This window comes from Malaclemys terrapin, chromosome 6, assembly GCF_027887155.1.
Source record: "Malaclemys terrapin pileata isolate rMalTer1 chromosome 6, rMalTer1.hap1, whole genome shotgun sequence".
Lineage (NCBI taxonomy): Eukaryota > Metazoa > Chordata > Testudines > Emydidae > Malaclemys > Malaclemys terrapin.
The window spans coordinates 49,770,044-49,790,043 of NC_071510.1; the positions used below are offsets into that span (position 1 = coordinate 49,770,044).

At 43.9% G+C, this 20,000-nt stretch overlaps 1 protein-coding gene across 1 annotated transcript; it reads left to right on the forward strand.

Annotated features, from left to right (window-relative positions):
- The first annotated feature begins 709 nt into the window (after positions 1-709).
- On the forward strand, positions 710-11,050 carry NXNL2 (nucleoredoxin like 2). Its single transcript, XM_054032261.1, has 3 exons — positions 710-853; positions 1,216-1,835; positions 10,416-11,050. The coding sequence occupies exons 2-3, from the start codon at positions 1,534-1,536 to the stop codon at positions 10,582-10,584; spliced, it is 471 nt and encodes a 156-aa protein (XP_053888236.1). The 5' UTR covers positions 710-853; positions 1,216-1,533; the 3' UTR covers positions 10,585-11,050.
- The last annotated feature ends 8,950 nt before the right edge of the window (positions 11,051-20,000 follow it).

Consider the following 20,000-nt stretch of genomic DNA (forward strand, 5'->3'; position numbering starts at 1 on the left):
AATTTTGTTTAAATGTGAGATGCTCCACATGTGCACATGTGATTCTGAGCCCCTCTCTTGTTGTTAATAATTTAAACTAGAAGAAAATAGGATGCACAATTTTCAGACATTGAACATGTCTAAAGTGTTTTCAAATGTTAAGGTGCTTAAGGACAGATGTTCAAATGTAGGGGTATGCACACAAGTATTAGAAGTGTGTGTTGCAAAATCAGGTATTTGCACAAGTGTATGGTCAGTTGACTGGTCATGTGTAAGTACCTGATTTGCATGCATACATCTAGAATTGGCATGCACAAACCTCTCCATGGCTCTCGCATAGGTCATCTGTTCCTCTAGAATGAGGGGGTGGGTCTGGGGAAAGTTTGAAGTTCTAAAGAAACAAAATCCATACACTGTTTTTGAAGTTATTCTAACACAAAACAGCATCCAGAAACTGCTCGTTCCTTTTCTGATAAACCAAAACTCTTAGACAAAACTTTATCAGCTGAGTGAATAAGAAATATTGGGGCATTACAATGGAACTTGTGCTTTAAAATGGGACCTTTTATGTTTCCATAGTGACTTGGATTTGTAATTAGTGTCTTCCCTAAAATGGAAACTGAGCCCAAAGCAACGTGTGTGTGAGGTCTGGGTCAGCAGCTAACCTCCTAGAGCCCAGCAGCAGCGATTGGCAAATGTTGCTGTCAGTCAGTGGCTGGAGCTGAGTGTTTGTAAGGGCAGTTGGGGGGTGGAGCTCAAGGGAAGAGGGTCAAGGAGGGGAGCTGCAGGTGCTGTAGCTGTGACTCCGATGAAGCCAGAGCGGTGATGCAGCCACCACACCCCGGGCTGAGCAGACATGAGATTTTGCGCTAGGGTGAGTTTTCCATTGAGATTCTGGTTCACTTTTTAATCATTTTAGACCCCAAAGGCCGCCCCAGGGCCAGCCTGGAGCATGCCTCCAAGCGGCTGGCAGGGTCTGGTGCTTCCAGCTCTCGCCCTGTCCCTGAGCTGAGCAGGGATTGTGACCGCTTCTGCCTTGCCCCCGGGCTGCGTGTTCTTCCAAGCGCGGCAGGTTACTGAAACGAATCTGTCCCTGCTTCCCTCCGCCCCGGGGGCAGATTGTGTCTCGCTCGCCCGCGCTCCGGCCTGTCCCCGCTACAAATGCGGCTTGGACTTTTCCGAGACTTTTCGCCGTGGTGCAGCTAACAACGTGCGCTCTCTTCTCTCCCCCACTAGCCCTGAGGCGCTCGGAGGGGTCCGGCCGGCGGCAGCGGAGAAGAAGCGAGCGGACAGGGACCAGGCAGGCGCTTTCCGTGCAGAGCCGATTGCCTCTGCCCCAGCTGAACGCCTGCGCCCCGCACCCCCAGCCGGTCCTGGGCGGTGAGATGCTGGCGCGGGCTTGGGCCCTAGGGAAGGAATCTGCCCACGCCCCTCGCGTACCTTAGCCGAGAACTCGCCCCTCCGAGAAGAGCGTGGCCCGTCCTAGCCCCGTGCGTAGCTAAGAGGAAGGGCTCCTGCTCCCCGCCCCGGCCGGCGCCGTGCTCCGGGGGCAGGATGGTGGATGTATTCAGCGGGCGGCCCCTGCTCACCCGGGACGGGCACGCCGTGGATCCCGAGGAGGTTTTGCAGAACAAGATCGTGGGCTTGTACTTCTCGGCCGGCTGGTGCTCCCCGTGCCGGGACTTCACCCCCATCCTGTGCGACTTCTACAGCGAGCTGCTGGAGGGCGCCCGCCCGCCGGCCCCTTTCGAGGTCGTCTTCATCTCGTCCGACCGCAGCCCCGAGGAGATGGTCGAGTACATGCACGACATGCACGGGGACTGGCTGGCATTGCCCTTCCACGACCCCTACAAGCAGTGAGTATGTGGGGGGTGGGGGCAGGAGGGTTAGCAGCAGCCTGTTATCCGCAGGCTGGGAGCCCCCTACCCTGGAGGAGCTACGCGATCCGGGGGTGGGATGGCCAGGACCGCAGCCGTTGCTATTGCCTAGACCAGGTGCTTCGGGCTGGGTTTAAATCCAAGCTAGAACGTGCCAAGTTTGCACCCAGCCTCTCGAGTTCCACTGGCTGAACGTGTAAGTGCCTCTAGTGCCCAAAGCACCTAGACCCTGCCACAGTCTGGTGGCGCCCCAGCTGCAGAACTCCAGAGCTGGCACCTGGGTCCTGCTGGATCCCAGCCAACCTTGGGCCCCAAATTCTAAGGTGGAAATCTAGAAGAACTGTCCCTGAAACCTGTCCCTGTTCTGACTTGCACCGATGAACCCCTGACCATACTGCATCCTGGCACCACAGCACCAGATCCAATACCTAGACCCTGCTGGATTAGTGTTTGCTTTTGGCCCCCAATTCTTCCACATAAATAGAGAACAAGTGTAGATGCTCCAGCACTCCCATTGTACCAGGACCCGTGAAGAAGAGCTCTGTGTAGCTAGAAATCTTGTCTCTCTCATCTACCGAAGTTGGTCCAATAAAAGGTCACCCACCTTGTTTCTAGGAAAAAAAATAACCTTTTGCCATGATGAAAACTGGTAAACAGCAAGGTGTCTGAAGGTTTCCGCTAGGGTCCTGTATTGTTTTATGTATTTATTAACTGCCCGGAAAGGGGAGTGTGTAGTGAGGTAGCAAACTTTGCAGGTGAGACAAAGTTACTTAGATTATTCCAGTCCAGAGAAGAGTGAGAGGAATGGAAAAGAGACATAAACAAGCTAGATGACTGGACAGCATGATGAAGTTCAATATAGACAAATGTAAGGTAATGCATATTGGAGGGAAAAGTTTGAAATGGTGTGCTTTACAGGGTTCTAAACTAATTGTGTCAAGTGAGGAAAGTCACTGTAACCAACTCAATTTAAACAAACAAAAATTTCCCATGAAAAATAATCCATTGGAAATGTATCTGTCTTTGCTGCCCCAATTTGTAGCAATTTTCCACCTAGTGAAACTGTGGGTGCACTGACCTGTTTAGTTACATGGGGCCAGAAAAGGGAAATTCAGAAAAATATCAGTATTGTTTTTAAGGAAGTCTTTTTGGTAACATTTTGTAATGTTTGCTGGAGCGTGGCAGTGATCTTTTAAAGTTAGCTTGCAAGTCTGATGATTGATGTTACTTTTATTAGTTGGCTTACTCCTGCCATGATAGGGTGCATTGATTTAAATGGCTAATTTAGGTCTTTCTCTTTAAAAGTTCCAGAGCGCTTTAATGTTTCTGTATTAAAGTTAGCAATACCACAAGACACCACACTTAGAAGGGTTTAAGCATAACAAGTAATTGAAATTGGAGTGAATTCTGAGAGCTGAAATCCTGTAGTGTATTACACCAGTGATATATTTTAACTGTTAACACAGTTTTTAAAAACAAAAATGACTGAGGTTAGCTCTGGTAGGACTTCTGAGAGAAAGATTTCTCTAAATTTTAATACTCTGTCTAATCCCGACTCGCACATGCTGAATAGACAGGCAGGTTGTATGGTGAACCTGCAAGAGGGTAGGGAATAGTCAATGGCAAAACTCTTTGTGGGTTTTACTCTGAGTAGGTCTAATTGACATAGTGCCTAAAACTATGTTGACAGCTGGTGGGTAGTGTCTATAAAGGTTCCCAACATTGTGAACAATGAGTAGCAATAATGGGATGGGTATATAAAAGAAAACATCCCTTCTATATGTTGGGATTCCCTCCGAGACCTTTTCCACTTGGTTTATCTGAAACATCTCGTCCAGTTCTGGGAGAACACTTGATCCAGTTCTCTGGAATCCAAAAACTAGGTTTGAATCTGGCCTTGTCTCTGAGGCTTTTTATTTGGCATTTCATAAAGCTACACCTGAGGTGATCAAGCTCAGGTGTAGGTGGGTGCGTAAATCAGAATATACACAGATTCTGAAACAGACTTAACACATGTGTTACATGCTTTATGATTGGCTTACTAATTTTGTGAACCAATCCCTGTATAGATCATGAGCTATCCATGTGCTACAACGTGTGATAGTTAGCAAAGCAAAGCTGCAAGCTTATCACACAGTACTCCTCTTCTTAATATTTCTTTATGTACTAGCTGCATATTATTTATGAAGCCACTTGTGAATTCATGCTTTGTCCATTGTTAACCCCTGTTTCCTTACTTCTGTTTTCTTTCATTGTTCATGCAAGGCCTACACCATAGAAAACACAGTTGTTGTGCAGTAGCTGCAGTAAGACCCTGGAACAGGATTTCCTCTTCACCCCTTTCTCAATGGGATAGCGGTGAATTCTTTTCTCCTTTTCCTCATTTACTTTCTCAGAGCAGAAGGGGAGGGGTCGTGTTACTATATTATGAATGCAGCATCAAAACTGATCTGGTAGATGATTTGTGGCATTCAATAACATTAGCACAGGGGAACCTGCTTATAGAGAAGCCAAGGGTCACCGTAAGCAGAGTGAAGCAAAAGTCTATTGAAATTAATTGAATGGTTTGAACTATAGGCAGAAATTTGCTAGAATAGAATTCATACAAAGGAAGTTCCACTCTTGATTAAACATAGAATACCTGAATTGTTGGTGAATAGTAATTTGATGGTCTACTCTGTGTGCACAAATGGATGATCTCATTTGCATAGCTAGGCTATATTTAGAGGGGACAGTATCCTTCTTTTCTCTCTCCCCTCCTTTGTTTGTTTGTTTGTTACACCCACTTGTAGGCTCTTGTCCTACATTAGACTGTAAACTCTGAGTCCGGGACTATCTTTCTATATGTTAATATAGTGTCCAGCACAATCATAGGCACTGGGTTTCTAATCTGCCAGGGGGTGCTCCCCCCTGGCTCCGTTCAGGCCATGTCCCCACTCCACCCTTTCCCCCAAGGTCCCACCCTCCTTCTTCCCACTCTGCCTCTTCCCCGCCCAGTGCTGCCCTCGAGCATGCCCTCGCTCCTTCACCCTCCCCCCAGCCCTCCTGATGCTGTGAAACAGCTGATCCATAGCAGTTGGTAGGAGCTGGGAGGGGGAGGCGCAGATCGGGCCTGCTGGCGGGCAGGAGGCACTGGAGGGAGGGAGAGGTTCTGGTAGGGGGGCTGCCGGTGAGTGCTCAGCCACCATTCACCCCCCCCCCCCCCCATGCTGGAGCACCCATTGAGTCGGCACCTATGAGCACAATGCAATCCCAATTCTGATTGGGGCTCCTAGATGCTATATAATAATATAACCAGGACTAGGTTGTTTTAAAAAGTGAATGGATTACATGTGATTCGTGTCATTAAGAAACAAACTCCTCTAACCACATAACAATACTCCAATACAGCCCATATAGTATATTTCCCCACACTGCCTCACCAATGTGCTTTGATGTTGACCTGGAGGGAAACATTCTCTAATGGTGAGAGTAGTTTGATTTTTGCCTATTCAGTCCTTGATCTGCCTGTTGAGACCACTGCCAAGTAATGCTAATTCTGGTGGTGGTTTTGTAATATTGGTTTCTTTCTACTTAAAACTAGATTGAGGTCTCAAAGTCACTTTATATAATTTTACTGAACAGTTTCTAGGTAGTGACAATATCTGGTCACTACCAACATTGGCTGAATTCAAGTGACTTAAAGGGGGAAGGTTCTGTATTCCACAAGCCATTCAGCATGTGCCATGGGAAGGCACAAGTCTAGTGATTAAAGCTCCGGTTTCAGTCATGAGATCTGGGTTCTGTTCCTGACTCTGTGTCTTGCTCTGTGATATGAGCAAGTCACTTGATCTGTGTCCGTCCTCCAGATGAGGAAATTGAGGTAGAGAATTACATTTACTTCTTCCTCATGGGAGCACTGGGAAGGTTGATGTTTTGTCATGTTTTCTGAAATCCTCTTATGAAATGTGGCATGTCTGATAATGCCATGTGTGCATATTAAGAGTCTGAAGTGGCTAATGTAAAAACAGCAAAGAAGAATTGTTAAGTGTTAATAAGTCATGTATGAATATTTAATCAAAATGTGGCTTATTTCAAGTGTTTGGAAATTATAGCTAAATAACTTAATTGCTCATTTTTGGAGCATGCAACAAGGTGCTGTAATATCTTTATTATTAAACTATTTTAGCTGGTGAGCTCAATACTTACTGTAGTCTCATAGCTGCAAGAATTTAAATTCAAACCAGGATCACAGGCGTCCCTCAGGGTTGTGCATCTTAAACGTGTCTCTGAGTTAGGACATAAGTAGGGGTGTAGGCAACAAAAAAATATAACTCCTGATTATGTGTTTTACTCCTGGCGGAATTCTGCACCACTACGCAATGCAGAATTTTGTGGAAATTAATGTCGTACATGCAGAATTTCTTCTTCCCTTCTCTCCCCCCCCCAGAAATGGGCTACAGAGATGCCAGCTACCACTAGGGGCTGCTGGACCTGGCACAACCCAGCTCCCAAATAGAAGACAAGGATGGGGAAAGGGGAAGGGAACTGGGGTGTTCCCAGCAGCTGCAGTTCCCAGCACGCCCTGATGGAAGAAGGTGGCAGTATGCAGGAAATTCCATGCAAGCCTGGGACCTGTTTCTCCCTCTGGATCGCTGGGTTCTGGGGCATATGGGGTGTGTGTGTGTCTGGCCTGAGGAGGGTGTGGCTGGGCTCTGGGGGGTAGGGGATGTGAATGTCTTGGGGATCATGGCTGGGTTCTGGGGGCAAGGGGCTGTATGTGGCCCCTCTGGCTGGGCTCTGCGGGAGGGGACAGAGAAACAGGAACTGGGTTGTCATAGGGTTTTCTTTAACTCTACTCAGGGGGGGAATTTTTGTGTGTCTGTATTGTTACAGACATACTTGCGGACAGGTATTTTGAAATAAATTACCAAAATAATTGAAACTGGTGTGATTATATAGTATTATTTTGACAAATAGCTTTTGCAGAATTTTTAATTTTTTGGCAGAGAATTCCCCCTTCCCCCTTCTTCCCTCTCATATGCATTTATTGCCTCATTCATACGTGCTTACATCTGTCACTCTCTTCCCAGACCCATACACCTCAGACCACAGTGAGGAGCTTAGTATAAATACATAGCTAGTTTTACCCCTTCCACCATTCTCTGTGTCTTTGGACTACCTTCCACCCACCTTCCTTTTTTCAGGGATTTTTTTGGAATCCTTCTCTCCCCACTCCAAAGGCCTCACTCCAATTAAGGTGAACTGAATATGGAGTCAGTCAAAGCTGCCTGCCATTTAGCTAGAGGGAATTGCCAGAAAGCAATACAAACTGCTCCATCTCTCTAGGGGCGGAATAAGCTTCTTCTACAGGGGTTTCAGGTCTGCTGGAGCAGGAAATTTAACTACTGCATATTAAAGCCTCAATCCTGCACTGTGATCTATATGGGTGCACTGCTGCACCCACATGAAGTCTGAGGGGACGTAGCATAGGCACAGCAGTCTGCCTGTATGGATCACAATGCAAAAACAGCCTAATTTGCTGTTGCTAGACTGCCTGCTTGTACCCCCGCCTATCTGCTAATTCTTGGGTTGGCACACCCCAGTTTGAGGTAGACATCCCAATCTGTCCCAACCATCCTTTCTGTGAAGGTTGAAAATCTAACTATACCTTCCTTCTTCACCTCCCCAACTTGAGTTGGAGACCCCAACATCTAGAACTGGGGTGGGCAAACTGCAGCCCGCAGGCCGTCAGACCTTTTAATCTGGCCCTCGAGCTCCCTCCAGGGAGCGGAGTTATGGGTTTGCCCTGCTCTGCGTGGCTCCCAGAAGCAGCAGCATGTCCCCCCTCCAGCTCCTTGGCATAGGAGCAGCTAGGGGACTCCGCATGCTGCCCCCGCCCCAAGCGCCGGCTCTGCAACTCCCATTGGCCGGCAACTGCGGCCAGTGGGAGCTGCAGGGGCGGTGCCTGTGGACGGGGCAGCATGTAGAGCCACCTGGCCACGCGTCCGCATAGGAACCAGAGGGGGACATGCCGTTGCTTCTGGGAGCTGCTTGAGGTAAGTGCGGCCTAGAACCTGCACCTCTGACCTCCTCCCACTCCCCAATCCCCTGCCCTAGCCCTGATCCCCTTCCTGCCCGCTGAACTCCTTGGTCCCAGCCCAGAGAACCCTCCTGCATCCTAAACCCCCCAGCCTCACCCCAGAGTCCACACCCCCAACTGGAACCCTCATCTCCCCCCTCCCCGCACTCTCACCCCCTGCCCCAGCCTGGAGCCCCCTCCTGTTCCCTAAACCCCTCAGCCCCAGCCTGGAGCCCCCTCCCCTTCACCCCAACCCCTGAAGCACCCTGGATCCCCCTCCTGTACCTGAACCCCTCATTTATGGCCCCACCCTGGAACCCACACCCCAGCTCAGAGCCTGTACCCCCTCCTACACCCTGACCCCCTGCCTCAGTCCAGAGCCCCCTCCCAGATTCCAAAACCCCTCTGTTCCATTCCCAGCCCACAGCCCCCTCCTACACCCCAAACCCCTCATCCCTGGCTCCACGCCAGAGCCCTCACCCCCTCCTGCACCCCAACCCCCAATTCAGTGAGCAGTCAGGGCCTGCAATACAATTTCCATACCCAGATGTGACCTTCAGGCCAAAAAGTTTGCCCACCCTGATCTAGAAGGAGATCACATCTATACCTCTACGCAGTACACTGTAAATATCTAGGTCACAGACTTCAAAGTACCCATCATCAAATCATGCTAGCATATTACTTTGTTTTTAATTGTATTTATTTATTTTACCAAGGAGAGAAGAGAGTTGACATCTGTGGTATGTGTTGCATTTTCATTTCGGGCCAGAGATTAGAAATTTGTGGTTATGATAAATAAGCCTGTCCAGCAGACAGAAGGTAGGCAGATGGCTGGCAGAAATGTTTGTTCCTGGAGTGTGCAAAGTGGTATTTCACAGGCATATAGTTGTCTAAGTGATGGTACCCTCTGTGAGGATATCTTCAGTATTTCTTTCCATTCACTTAACTGTTCATTGCCATAACATTAAATGCTTAGACATGTTTTTAACTGTGATGTTCCATGGTTACACATAGGTTCCAACTTAAATCAAGGTAAAGCAATCTTTTGGCTTAGTTTTCGTGATTTAAAATTATGGGGCTGTTGAGGAGCTTTGGAGTGCCACAGAGTCTCTGCCATCTCCTGTCTTTGCTTAGTGGAGCTTAGGATCTCTGCAGGCTCCCCACCTCCATCCCTGACTCTTTCTACAAAGTAGAACCATCCCTTGCTCTCGCTGCTCTACAGAGCTGCAAGTTCCACAGAGTAAGTGGCTTCCTGCACTACTCTGCAGTTTCTCTTCTCCACCTCTCCTTGCCTTGATGCTGGCTTGGCTCTCCCCTACCCACAACAACCATTGGCTCCTGGGCAACTCAGCTCCCTCCCTCATAGGCACTTTGTTACTCCTTTAAAGAAAACAAAGCAGAGGGCCTTCAGGTGCCAGTAGCAGCAAAGAGCCAAGCCAGCACTGATAGTATTGAGGGAAAGAGGGAACCAACATTCATTGCATCAAGGATGGAACTAGCATGGGGATGTTCAGCATCAGCTGGATTGGGAGGCAGCCTTAATCACTGTGGCTGTTAGTCCTTCACATCAGAAAATAGCCACACACAACTCCAGTTTTATTCCTGGAGTTTGATGACACCCGTGTGAAAATGCATATATTTATAGGGACCTCTACATTTGCTGCGTCTCTGAATATTAGAAATGTAGGTTTTCTGTTGTTTTGTTAAAAGGACACTGTAATAACTAGATTTCAGTTTCCTCAGATTTGGTCAGCTGGCCATCAGTCTGTATCTTTTTATCACTTAAATTCCTGTGTAAACTGAGAAACTCTGTCACTTTGGGTTAATTTAAGGTACTTTTAAGAGTACAGCCTTTCCTTATGATGGATTATGAAACTTGTTTCAATGAGGAATTTAAAGTCTCATTAATTCAAATTGGCACAGGTTAATATCCCTATGTGAGGAGAAATGGAGTAGCCATCATTGTATAATACTAATTTATACTATACCTTGGAGAATGAAAACTCCTGAGGTGAGATCCTCATCCCTGTTCCAGCCACTTCACACATAGTAAAAGGGCCAGAGCAGCATAACGGGTCCTAAGAATTACTGTTTTGGCTAAGGGAGAATTCCCCTGGTGCAGGTGCACTATGGAAGAGGGCTGCTTCTGAGGAGCCTCTTGTAAGCCAAGGGCATGCTGGGGTGAGACTGGAGCAAGCAGTGCTTATGGAGGCTCCAGGCAGTACTGCAGCCCGTATGGAAGCCCACGGAGACTGCTGTAACTTAGATTAGGTCCTCCAGGGCTACAGAGCAGCCCAGAATCTTGAGGGTACAAAGAGGGCTAAAAGCTTTCCCTATGTTGCAAGTTCTGTGTTTGCACCTATAAGAGATGCAGCACAGAATCTCACCCCTGATGTGTGTGTTTTCAGTTTTTATTGCATAGACCACTCCTTTAAAAATACTTGACGGCTTGCTGAAATGTTTCTAACAGCGTGTTTAACTTTGTGTTTTGTTTCCAGTGATTTGAAGAAGAAATACAATATAACGGCCATCCCTAAACTGGTGATTGTGAAACAAACTGGAGAAGTCATTACTGACAAGGGAAGGAAACAGATCAGAGAAAGAGGGCTAAGCTGCTTCCAAAACTGGCTCGAGGGGGCAGATGTCTTTCAGAATTTTTCTAACTGAACAAAAATTGGGAGATACAAGCAAGACAGCTAGACAAGGCTTGTGGGGGGAACTTGCAGAGTTCCCAAACTATAACTTCTTTGGTTAGAACAGAGGGCATTATTGATTAGGAGCCATTACATTTTAGTCCAAACTGTAGAAAGCAGAATATGCCAATAGGCTAACATAGTTCAGAACAAACTCACTTACCATTTTATTGATGTTGTCTTGTTTATTGCAGTTAGTACGAACACCAAAGCATTCATAATAATATTCAAGAGTTGTGTATTTTAGGGATCTTTCAGACAGATAGAAGGGCAGCCCTGTGAAATCTATGCAAATGTTTTATTTTTGCAGATGTGTACAGGTAAAAAAAAATACATATTTTTCTCAACAACAAGATTTTTCTGGTGATTAGCACATAATTTATATTTATTGATAAAACAGAAGTATATTTGCTTTAATAAAGTACTATTTATGCATTGCATGATTTCAGATGTCTCCTTTGATATGTTACACGTAAATCTGAACAGAAAATGACATGGCTCTTAAATGGGGTGCGCTGTTTGCCCATGCATAAGAAGTCCGTTGTTGTCAATGGTTGGGGTGGGTTTTTTGTACACTTTACAGGCTCTTTCCATTTTTTTATCTCCAGATTTTTCCCCCCAATACCATAGTGTCAGTCAGCATCTTCAGTTCACAATCAGGCTTTCTAAAAAATATCAGTGTTTTGTGTGTGTGTTTACAATGGGGAGAGGAGTGGCGGGAAGGAGGAGAAAGGCAGCGGATAGATAGGTGAAGTGTCCATGTTAAACAAAGATGCTAACCAGGCTGGTGTCTAATATTTAGAGCACAAAACTATGGGTCTGATTTTCCTCATGTACATTAGTGTAAACTTTTGACTTCAGCAAAGTTTCATACAGCAGAGTCCATGCAGAACTGGTAGGAGAGGAGAATCTGTCCTTTAGGCCTTATGAGCCCAATTTCTGGATGAACTGCCAATGTGGATGGGGATTGTTAAGCACATTTGTCAGGGTATGAGGTAATTCACAGAAAATGAGGCACTTTGCCTGCAGGACTCTCAAGCACATTCTCTAAATGAAATATACACAGTTACCATAAACATGCATTAATATTTGGAAAGCTATATTTACCATGCTATAAACAGGAAGGAGTTGGATGGGAATAATATTTAATATTTGTTGAACTTGCTGATTCATTTCTTGTAATGGAGGAAATGATGTTTTCTCCTCAGAGTATGTACTCTAGGAGGGCTCATATCTAGTCCTCAAAAATAAGCTATGAAACAAGAGCTCCAAAGATACTGAGTAGAAAAACAATGTTAGCTTAGTGTGGTGATTAAATATACTTTGTGAGTCAGAGGCTCTCAGAGCTGGGTTCTTGAGGTGATATTAGGCAATACTGCAGCCTGTTTCTGATCTTCACTATCTAACCAGTTAGACAGTTCATAGTTTAGTACTCTTCTAAAGAATACTGAGCTATGAATGAATTTTCAGAAAGGCTTTTATGCAAGCTCTGCCTGCTGTTCTGGGACCAATGAATGATGAGTGTAGTTTTAAATATCAGTTCAATCAGAAACGGAAAAGACATTAATAGAAAATGTTTCCAGTCCTTAAGTATATACAATTATGTTGCCTGAAATATGGGCCAACTCCTAATGGCACAGACACCAGTTGTACCCTAATGGTTATCTCCTCATTTAGATTTCATGTTCAATTCAAGGTAGATGGCCATTTGGTTGCCTGCCTCTGTGTACAGTATATGCATCTATATGTATGTATACTACTTAAAATTTGATTTTTTTAGGTACCAGTGAATATACATTGAATGTGGGTGATACAATGGGCTGCTGAATGAGTATGTCCCAATCCAGTCTCAAATGAAAATCCAGATGGGATTTAACAGAAATAGAATTGTGATGAAGTAAAAGAAGTATTAAAAAGAAGTATATGGCTTCCTGCTCTGTGGGGGTCTACCATATTCTCACATCAGTATGTTGAGTGCCTTAAATAATTACCACTCCTGCTTACGTTCATTATGCTTTTCATGGTATTTCATGTTCCAAGTATAGGAAATATATGGGGTAAAGGAAAATACCATAGTGCAATAACTTCTCTACATATAGCAGAGAATGTAAAGGAGTAACTCGCATTGAGGCTACAGTGTCATTCCCTCATGTATTGATAGGCTACTAAACTCATTTGCATGTTATACTTGAAATCATGGGCTTTTTTACACCTTTGTTTTTGCTTTAAACCTAAACCTTAAGTATGTCTTGTATTTATTAGCAATTTTTCTACCGTCCTTCCTTTTTTCTGTGGTGAAATGCCATGAATATTAATTGGTGGCCAGCTTTCTTTCCTGATGAGAAGGAATGATACTGTGTTCTGTTACAGTTATACGCAGTAGCATGAATGTTATTGATAGATATTACACACTCAAAAGGAAATTAACGAAAAACTGACTGAGGTGAGGTGAGCCTCTGCTGGGATTAGACAGGATATTACTCTTTATTAGTAGCTGATTTATGGGCCAACTTGCTTATGGCACAACACGTGTAAAGCAGTCGCATGCAGTCTCTAGTTATTGCACTATTTACAACAACATTTCACTAGCAAAAAATGGCAAGGTTTGTATGCTGATATACAAGCATTGTGAGTTGATCCATAATATTCTGAGGAGGAAGAACTAGCATTTATATTCAAACAAATCAGTGCTGTAGGCTCTCTTTTGACAACTGAATATATCATTTGGAAAGAAGCAAAGCATAGAGCTCAGAGGAAAAGAGTGATAGATTCACTAATGAAGTAAACAATACAAATGCAAGTGAAATCAGCATTTGAGGTATACAGTGAATCTCTTACTTATCTTACATTAGCTGAGCTCATTTCCCCCCTCCCACCCACAAATGACCCAAAACTCCACTGCACATCGAAGTATCCTTAGTTCCTTCTTAAGAGTTGCTGTTGTGTATATATTGTGTGAGGATTTTTAATGAGAGAAGTAGTGTTACATTATAATGCTTCATTATGTTAATAAGATTTTTATCTGGAATATTTGCCTCTTATCTGGAATATTTGTCTATCGATATTGTAATTTGATCTTTTAGAAGATCGCTCTTTGCCACGCATTTAGTAGACAATTTTAGAATATAATTGCTTTCTTTGGGATGTCTAAGACTAACAGTGACTCTTTCTCCTCATCCCCCCTCCTCGTGGCATTGTCAGCAGATGGAGAGGAACATGAATTAATTTCTAAATCTTAATGGGCTTGATTTCTTTGTCATCTATGGCCACAACAAGCTAATCACACTTAATCACCAAAACCATGTTTGTATTGAATAATAGGCCTTTGTCACAGGCCTTCTACTGTTTGCAGATACCAGCCTGTTAGCATCCTCTAGGGTTTAATTTATGTGTATATATCTTCTAGTTAGCAACAGTCATCTGTGCTGTGCAACAATGACTCATATTTCTGTCCCACTTCTCTCTTGTAATGTCATCACTGCAAACGGTCAAAACTGGCTGACCAGGGAAATATAAAAACATAAATTTGAAAATTAACAGAAATCAAATGGGCATAAAACATTGTGGTACATGGAAAGTTGCCTATACAATAGTCATTCTCTCAGAAATTAGAATCTGGAATCAATAAAATAAATGAATTCCACCAGTAGTGTTGGCATATCAATCCATAGTTCAGCAAACCACAAGCATATGCTTACTTTTAAACATGTGCTTAAGTCCCAATGAAGTCAATGAGATTTGAGCACATGCTTAAGTGCTTTGCTGAATGAGGGCCTAACTGGAGGACATTGACTTTGTAATGGGTCTAGGTGGCGTATGTAATCATTGAAGATTATTGCTGCAGAAGATGATGTTTCATTTTAATCTGACAGATTTCATGTGCCAAAATGTGGTCCATGATACAACCTAAAGTAATCCTAAAGAGGGAAAATATGAAGCCAGACTAAAATAACCAATTGAAAAATAACAAAATAACCCAAGAAAGAACTGACAGAGTCAGTGCTAATGACGTGCATTCTTCCATTGATTCTCTAGTGGATTTCATTCTGTTTCAAAATGCTGCATAAGGAAGCAAAATAAGGCTATGTGTAACAGACATGGAACACTTTTTCAAAACAATATTTTAGGATATATAAGAGGCTGGAAAGGGAAGAGCAATTTATCTGATGTGCAGGAGGACAAGGACAAAATATATTCTTTGGTAGATCTGACAAAGCTAAAAACCACAGCACTGAATGTTTGCTCTTCCCCTTATTCCCCACATAAAGGCCAAGCTTATCCTTGCATATCTATCATTTGCATGAGTTCAGTCTAATAGCCAATCAGGATCTATCTGTGGACATCTTAACTGTGCATGAGAAGTATGGAAAAACAGAACTCATGAACCTAGCTCCATAACCATGGGTCTCACTCAGTTGGGCTAAAGCAGAACTTCTTTAACTGTCAATAGCAATGGGCTCGTTATATTCTCTTGTTGAGGCATGCCACTAGATATCTGAGTAGATCTAACATTCTTTCTGCTAAAAGGTAATAGCGTATATGCGCAAAAGCCTGGGCACTACAAAGAGAGCACCAATCTTTCAATATAAACTTGACTAAAAGTTATGTTTTTCTTTTGGGACCAGGTCCAAGGTAGGGTTGGTTTTTTTGCCTTCCAAGATTAATAGTATCCCTTTTAAAAGACTGTTTTGTGTACATTTTGAAAGCTTGTTCTGTGTATAAACTTCAAAGGAGAGAAGTAAAATGATCTGTATTTACTCCTTCACATAACTAAAATTTTTGGAAGGAATTTTCACCTTTGGGCCTTTTTATCTAGAAAACTCTTGTGAAACCGGGAGGAAAATTACCATTCATATGCCAGTGTGATGGGTGCATAATAAATACCTAAATAGAAAATAATGATATTTATTGAAATTTGTAACGACGTCACAGAGCATCAGCAGCGCACAATCCACTGACCGCGAACTTCCCATGCACCATCTGCAGCAAAATGTTTACCTCTAGAATTGGCTTGTACAGTCGTCAGAGGGCACACCATGAGACCATAGATGATCTGCACAGATCTGTTATCATTGGATCGCTGGACTACCAAGAAGAAAACTAGAGATTTACAAATGAGCTGTGAAGGCCCAAATGTGTTTGTTTGACTGTAAGACAAAGATCCAAAATGGGCAAAACCTAAAGATTCCTCACGTGATGTAATGATGACTTCAACATATATTTTAAATATCAGGTTTTTTTAATTTCTGATCTCGATTTACAGTAATACAAAGTGAAATAGATCTCTTTAGAAAGGAGTAAAACTCAAGGCTAAAAGTGATGCATTCTTGTGATAAGGAATAGTTGAGAGCATGTCTAGCTAGGCCACGTGGATCTGATCAGTAACAAACCTTTTTTAGCCTCCTATTCCCCTTTCCACAGCTCTGTGGTGGGTGCAGCTATCAGATTACAGAATGTGTTGCTTTTGTTCATTGTGTGACTGAGGCTGGGTCTACACTACCCGCCTGAATCGGCTGGTAGAAATCGACCTCTCGGGGATCGATTTATCGCGTCCCGTCGGGACGCCACAATCGATCCCCGAATCGACGCTCTTACTTCACCAGCGGAGGTGGGAGTAAGCGCCGTCGACGGGAAGCCGCAGAGGTCGATTTTGCTGCTGTCCCTACAGCGGGGTAAGTCGGCTGCGATACGTTGAATTCAGCTACGCTATTTGCGTAGCTGAATTTGCATATCTTAAATCGACCCCCCTGTAGTGTAGATGTAGCCAATGTTGCTTTTCAACTGCTGATGTTGAAAAGTGTTTACTCAAGCAGTTATCTGTACTGTGCGTGGGTGAAGGTTTTTAGACGTTACTTGGTGCATAAATATGTGGGCAGCCGTAAAGTCTCTGCTGTCGAGTGCCATGAAGACAAATGTGTAGATGGGTGAATCCCTGATAGAGAGGGATTTATACTCTCCATCTTCTCCATTTTGTTTTAACTATTTCAAAGCAACCACTGCTATATGAAGGGTGATGTAATGGGAAACACGAATGGCTACCTGTTGCTTTCCTTTCACTTTAAGTGATGAATGGATGTTTGCAGGGGGTGTGCACTGCAGGATGCAGAGGTTGCTAAGGTAAGTCCCTCCTCGCCTGAACTGAAACCCAAATTTAAGCACCATAGTAAATTCCCATGTAAATGGTTTGAATGCAGTTTTGAATAATTCATCACGAGTGTTGCTGTAGCAAAGGGAATCCAGATGTGAACCCTCAAGCACGTGCTGACATCTCAAGTATGGCTCAGGCATATTGTAAGGCAGTGCATATGCTGCACAGGAAATGTTTTGGACTGTGCCGATACTAAATTGACTCTAGTGACACTTGTCAGCTAACCCCCTACTAAGGTTTTGCCCAGCCTGTAGGTAGACTCCCGGATCCACAAAACAATAAAACAGTGGTTTTTGAATGAGAAATGGTTTAAATTGATTCCTTTACTGTACACAGAAAAAATCCTCCAAAAAGAATGTCTTTCTGACGACTGCAATCTAACTACACAATTCCTATGTAAAGATCTGTTAGAGTTGTATCAGCAGTGTCATGCTCAGATCAAAGCTCTTTTTAAAAGAAATTATTTACCCAAAGAAGTACCCCTTGGACAGATACCTGGGCTTTTTTAGGGAGCTTCTGCTTTTTAAAAATCCAGTTTTCCAGCAGGGTTCGGTGAGGCACAAGGAGATAGAATAACTTGCCTCGGGTCAGAGTAACTCAGTGATCATCCTGGATCCGAATCCTAGAGTCTCTGAGCTCTTAGTGATTCAGCCTGTTTTGTGGTCGAGAGCACGGGCAAATGAAGTTCTCTGTTTACTGAACAATTAAAGTGCAGACAGTGGCAGTGCTATTCTCATATAAAGGTGTTTCAACCTTTGCTTGAAAGGGTCACCTGTAGCAGTGAGAGGGTCAGTATAATCTCCATGCTCACCAATGCTCCATGCTTCAGTCCCTGGCCTCTCTTCCAACAAGGTAGTGTAAACTGGGATGGTAGCTTTTGCCTGAGAGATAATCTGTTCACTAAGGGCATGTCCACACTGCCCCGCAGTTCAGACTGCAGGGGTGTGTACAATAGTGTGCACTAATGTGCTGTCCTGTAACTCCCCCATGTGGGTGCAAACTAAAGGGTTTCTAGTTCACATTAATGTGGTCTTGTTTGAAGAAGAAATGTTCTTGTGAACTAGGAACCTTTTAGTTCATGCCTCCAGCATTCACACAGGGCAGGAGTTGTGCACTGTTATTCACACCCTCAAAGTCTGAAACGTGGGGCAGTGTAAACAAGCCGTAAGATGTGAAATGGTAGCACATCAGCATCTCATTTCATAGGCCAACGTACAGCCGTCCAATAGTTACCACTTTTGGTTACTGTTGATCTCTGTCAGATTTCAACATTGAAAGGCGTGTTCTGAGTATGAAATTCTTGAGTTCTCAGCTAGACTTTGACATGCCACGTATCTGTGTCCTTGGGCAAGTCACTCAGCCTCTTGGCCGCAGTTTCCTTGTCTGTCACATGGGGCTAACAACACTTGTGTGTTTTGAGGATTGATTGTGTGTAGACAGCTTTAGAGGTTCCAAAACTGCTTAGATAGCACCAAGCCATACCACTTTTATTCCCCCACACTGGGGGCTTGCACCATGGTATCTTCATTAGTGTAGGTCACACCAGTGCAAAAATCCCTAGTGTAGATATGCCCCATATCTAGATGATGTGTCCACCCCACCAAAGCCACCCATTTTGCCTAAGGGGATCAGTTAGGGCTATCTCAGAGAGGCCAGTGAATGGCTGGGTATGGAAAATGAACAAACTACCTTCTCAATCCTGGAGAAACCTATTCTGGGCCTCAACCCTGACTTGGTGATCCCTCTCGGTCAGGGCTGGGACTCTTGGACATGGTTCTTCAGGGAAGCATGCATTGCCATTGTCAGTCCTGTGCCTCATGTGGGGATGAATAATGCCTCATTCTCTAGTATCCTCCATCTCTCACCATTCACCAGCATTATGTTCATATTAATATAGATGTATTTTGGAGAAATGTATTTAACCAAATACCACTATTATAGATAGTAAGTATAGGGCACTTTTTCTTTATTTGATGCTGTTTATATTATAAATAAATTACAGCAAACTAAGTGCATCTCATTCCATGTCTCTGCAATCTGCACCGTGCTGTGCTTTGGATTAGCCTCAGAGTAACTGATTAGAATAACTCCAAGGCCAGGTAGAATGTTCTGTAGTCACAAATCTAGGAATCATTTGTAATCGTCTTACCAGATTTGCTTGAAAAAGATTTGACACATTTGACCTTTGGGAGAAGATTATTAGTTTGATGTATTTATTTCCAGCCCCCCTCGGAACATTGCCAAAACAGGACAGTAACAGGAAGCTTTGGGATGACTGGAGGCTGTACTGAAAGTACTTTAGCATATTTGCAGTTTTAGAACTCAAAAGAAAGATGAACATACTCCAAACTGTAACAATCAAGTGCATTCTGTGAATGCCAGAGTGCATTCCTGGTTGAGGGCTGCACTTTGTAACAAATGACTTTTTGCTGTATCCCAAGCTGATTTTAGTGATTACATAATCCTCTAGTTGTTAGTTACTTATCTGAGGAAGCAATCCCATATGAGATACATTATTCTTTCAAGGACCATAAAACACTTAATTTTTAATCCCAATAGGCATTAGCCTTTGTTAGACACTATATCATTTCAGCTAAGGCAGATAATTTGTCTAGTTCAGCAGTTGCATGCTGGTTATTAGGGCATAGCCCTTGCTTTTTCTTGTGTTTTTTTTCATTCCTCATGTTAATATTTTGGGATTAATCCTTCAGGGCCTTGGGTGCTGGCAAGAGAAAAGCACGCATTTAAAGGAGAAATCAAGCTGTTTCATGACATTTCAAATATACTTAATGATACCCCCTTTTGATGTGAACGGTTAGCCATAATTCAAGGTCTAGCAGGTTGTTTCTGTTAGGAGAAATTGGTGATGGAGTCAGGTATATCCCTGATGCAATCCTGTCTATTTACAAAGAATGTACATGAAGTCTTGTTTCCCTGAACACTGTAGGAATCAAACTGCAGGAGGCAGTCTCTTTGCGCATAGTTCCCTGCCCCTATTCAGCCACCACTGAGCCCAAAGGCTTCCCCTCTCTAGCTTTTTCTCAGGGCCATCTTCCTAGTTCTTGTTCTGGCTGTGTCTTTGGCTTTCTTTTGCTTCTCCTTCAGCATCTCTGGGAATTCTGGTAAGGAATTTTCCAACACTATTTTTTAAAAAAATGCATCTTAGCCTAAACCAAAAATTTCATGGGACAGTATTGGTTCCAATTAAACTTTCTTTGGCCAGAGAGACAGTGACCCCCAGA

What these genes read in the sequence shown, in the direction of transcription:
- NXNL2 (XM_054032261.1), top strand. Translation starts at nt 1,534, where the DNA reads ATGGTGGATGTATTCAGCGGGCGGCCCCTGCTCACCCGGGACGGGCAC. An exon ending in TTCCACGACCCCTACAAGCA is followed by an intron (nt 1,836 to 10,415) that starts GTGAGTATGTGG and finishes TTTTGTTTCCAG; the next exon opens with TGATTTGAAGAAGAAATACA.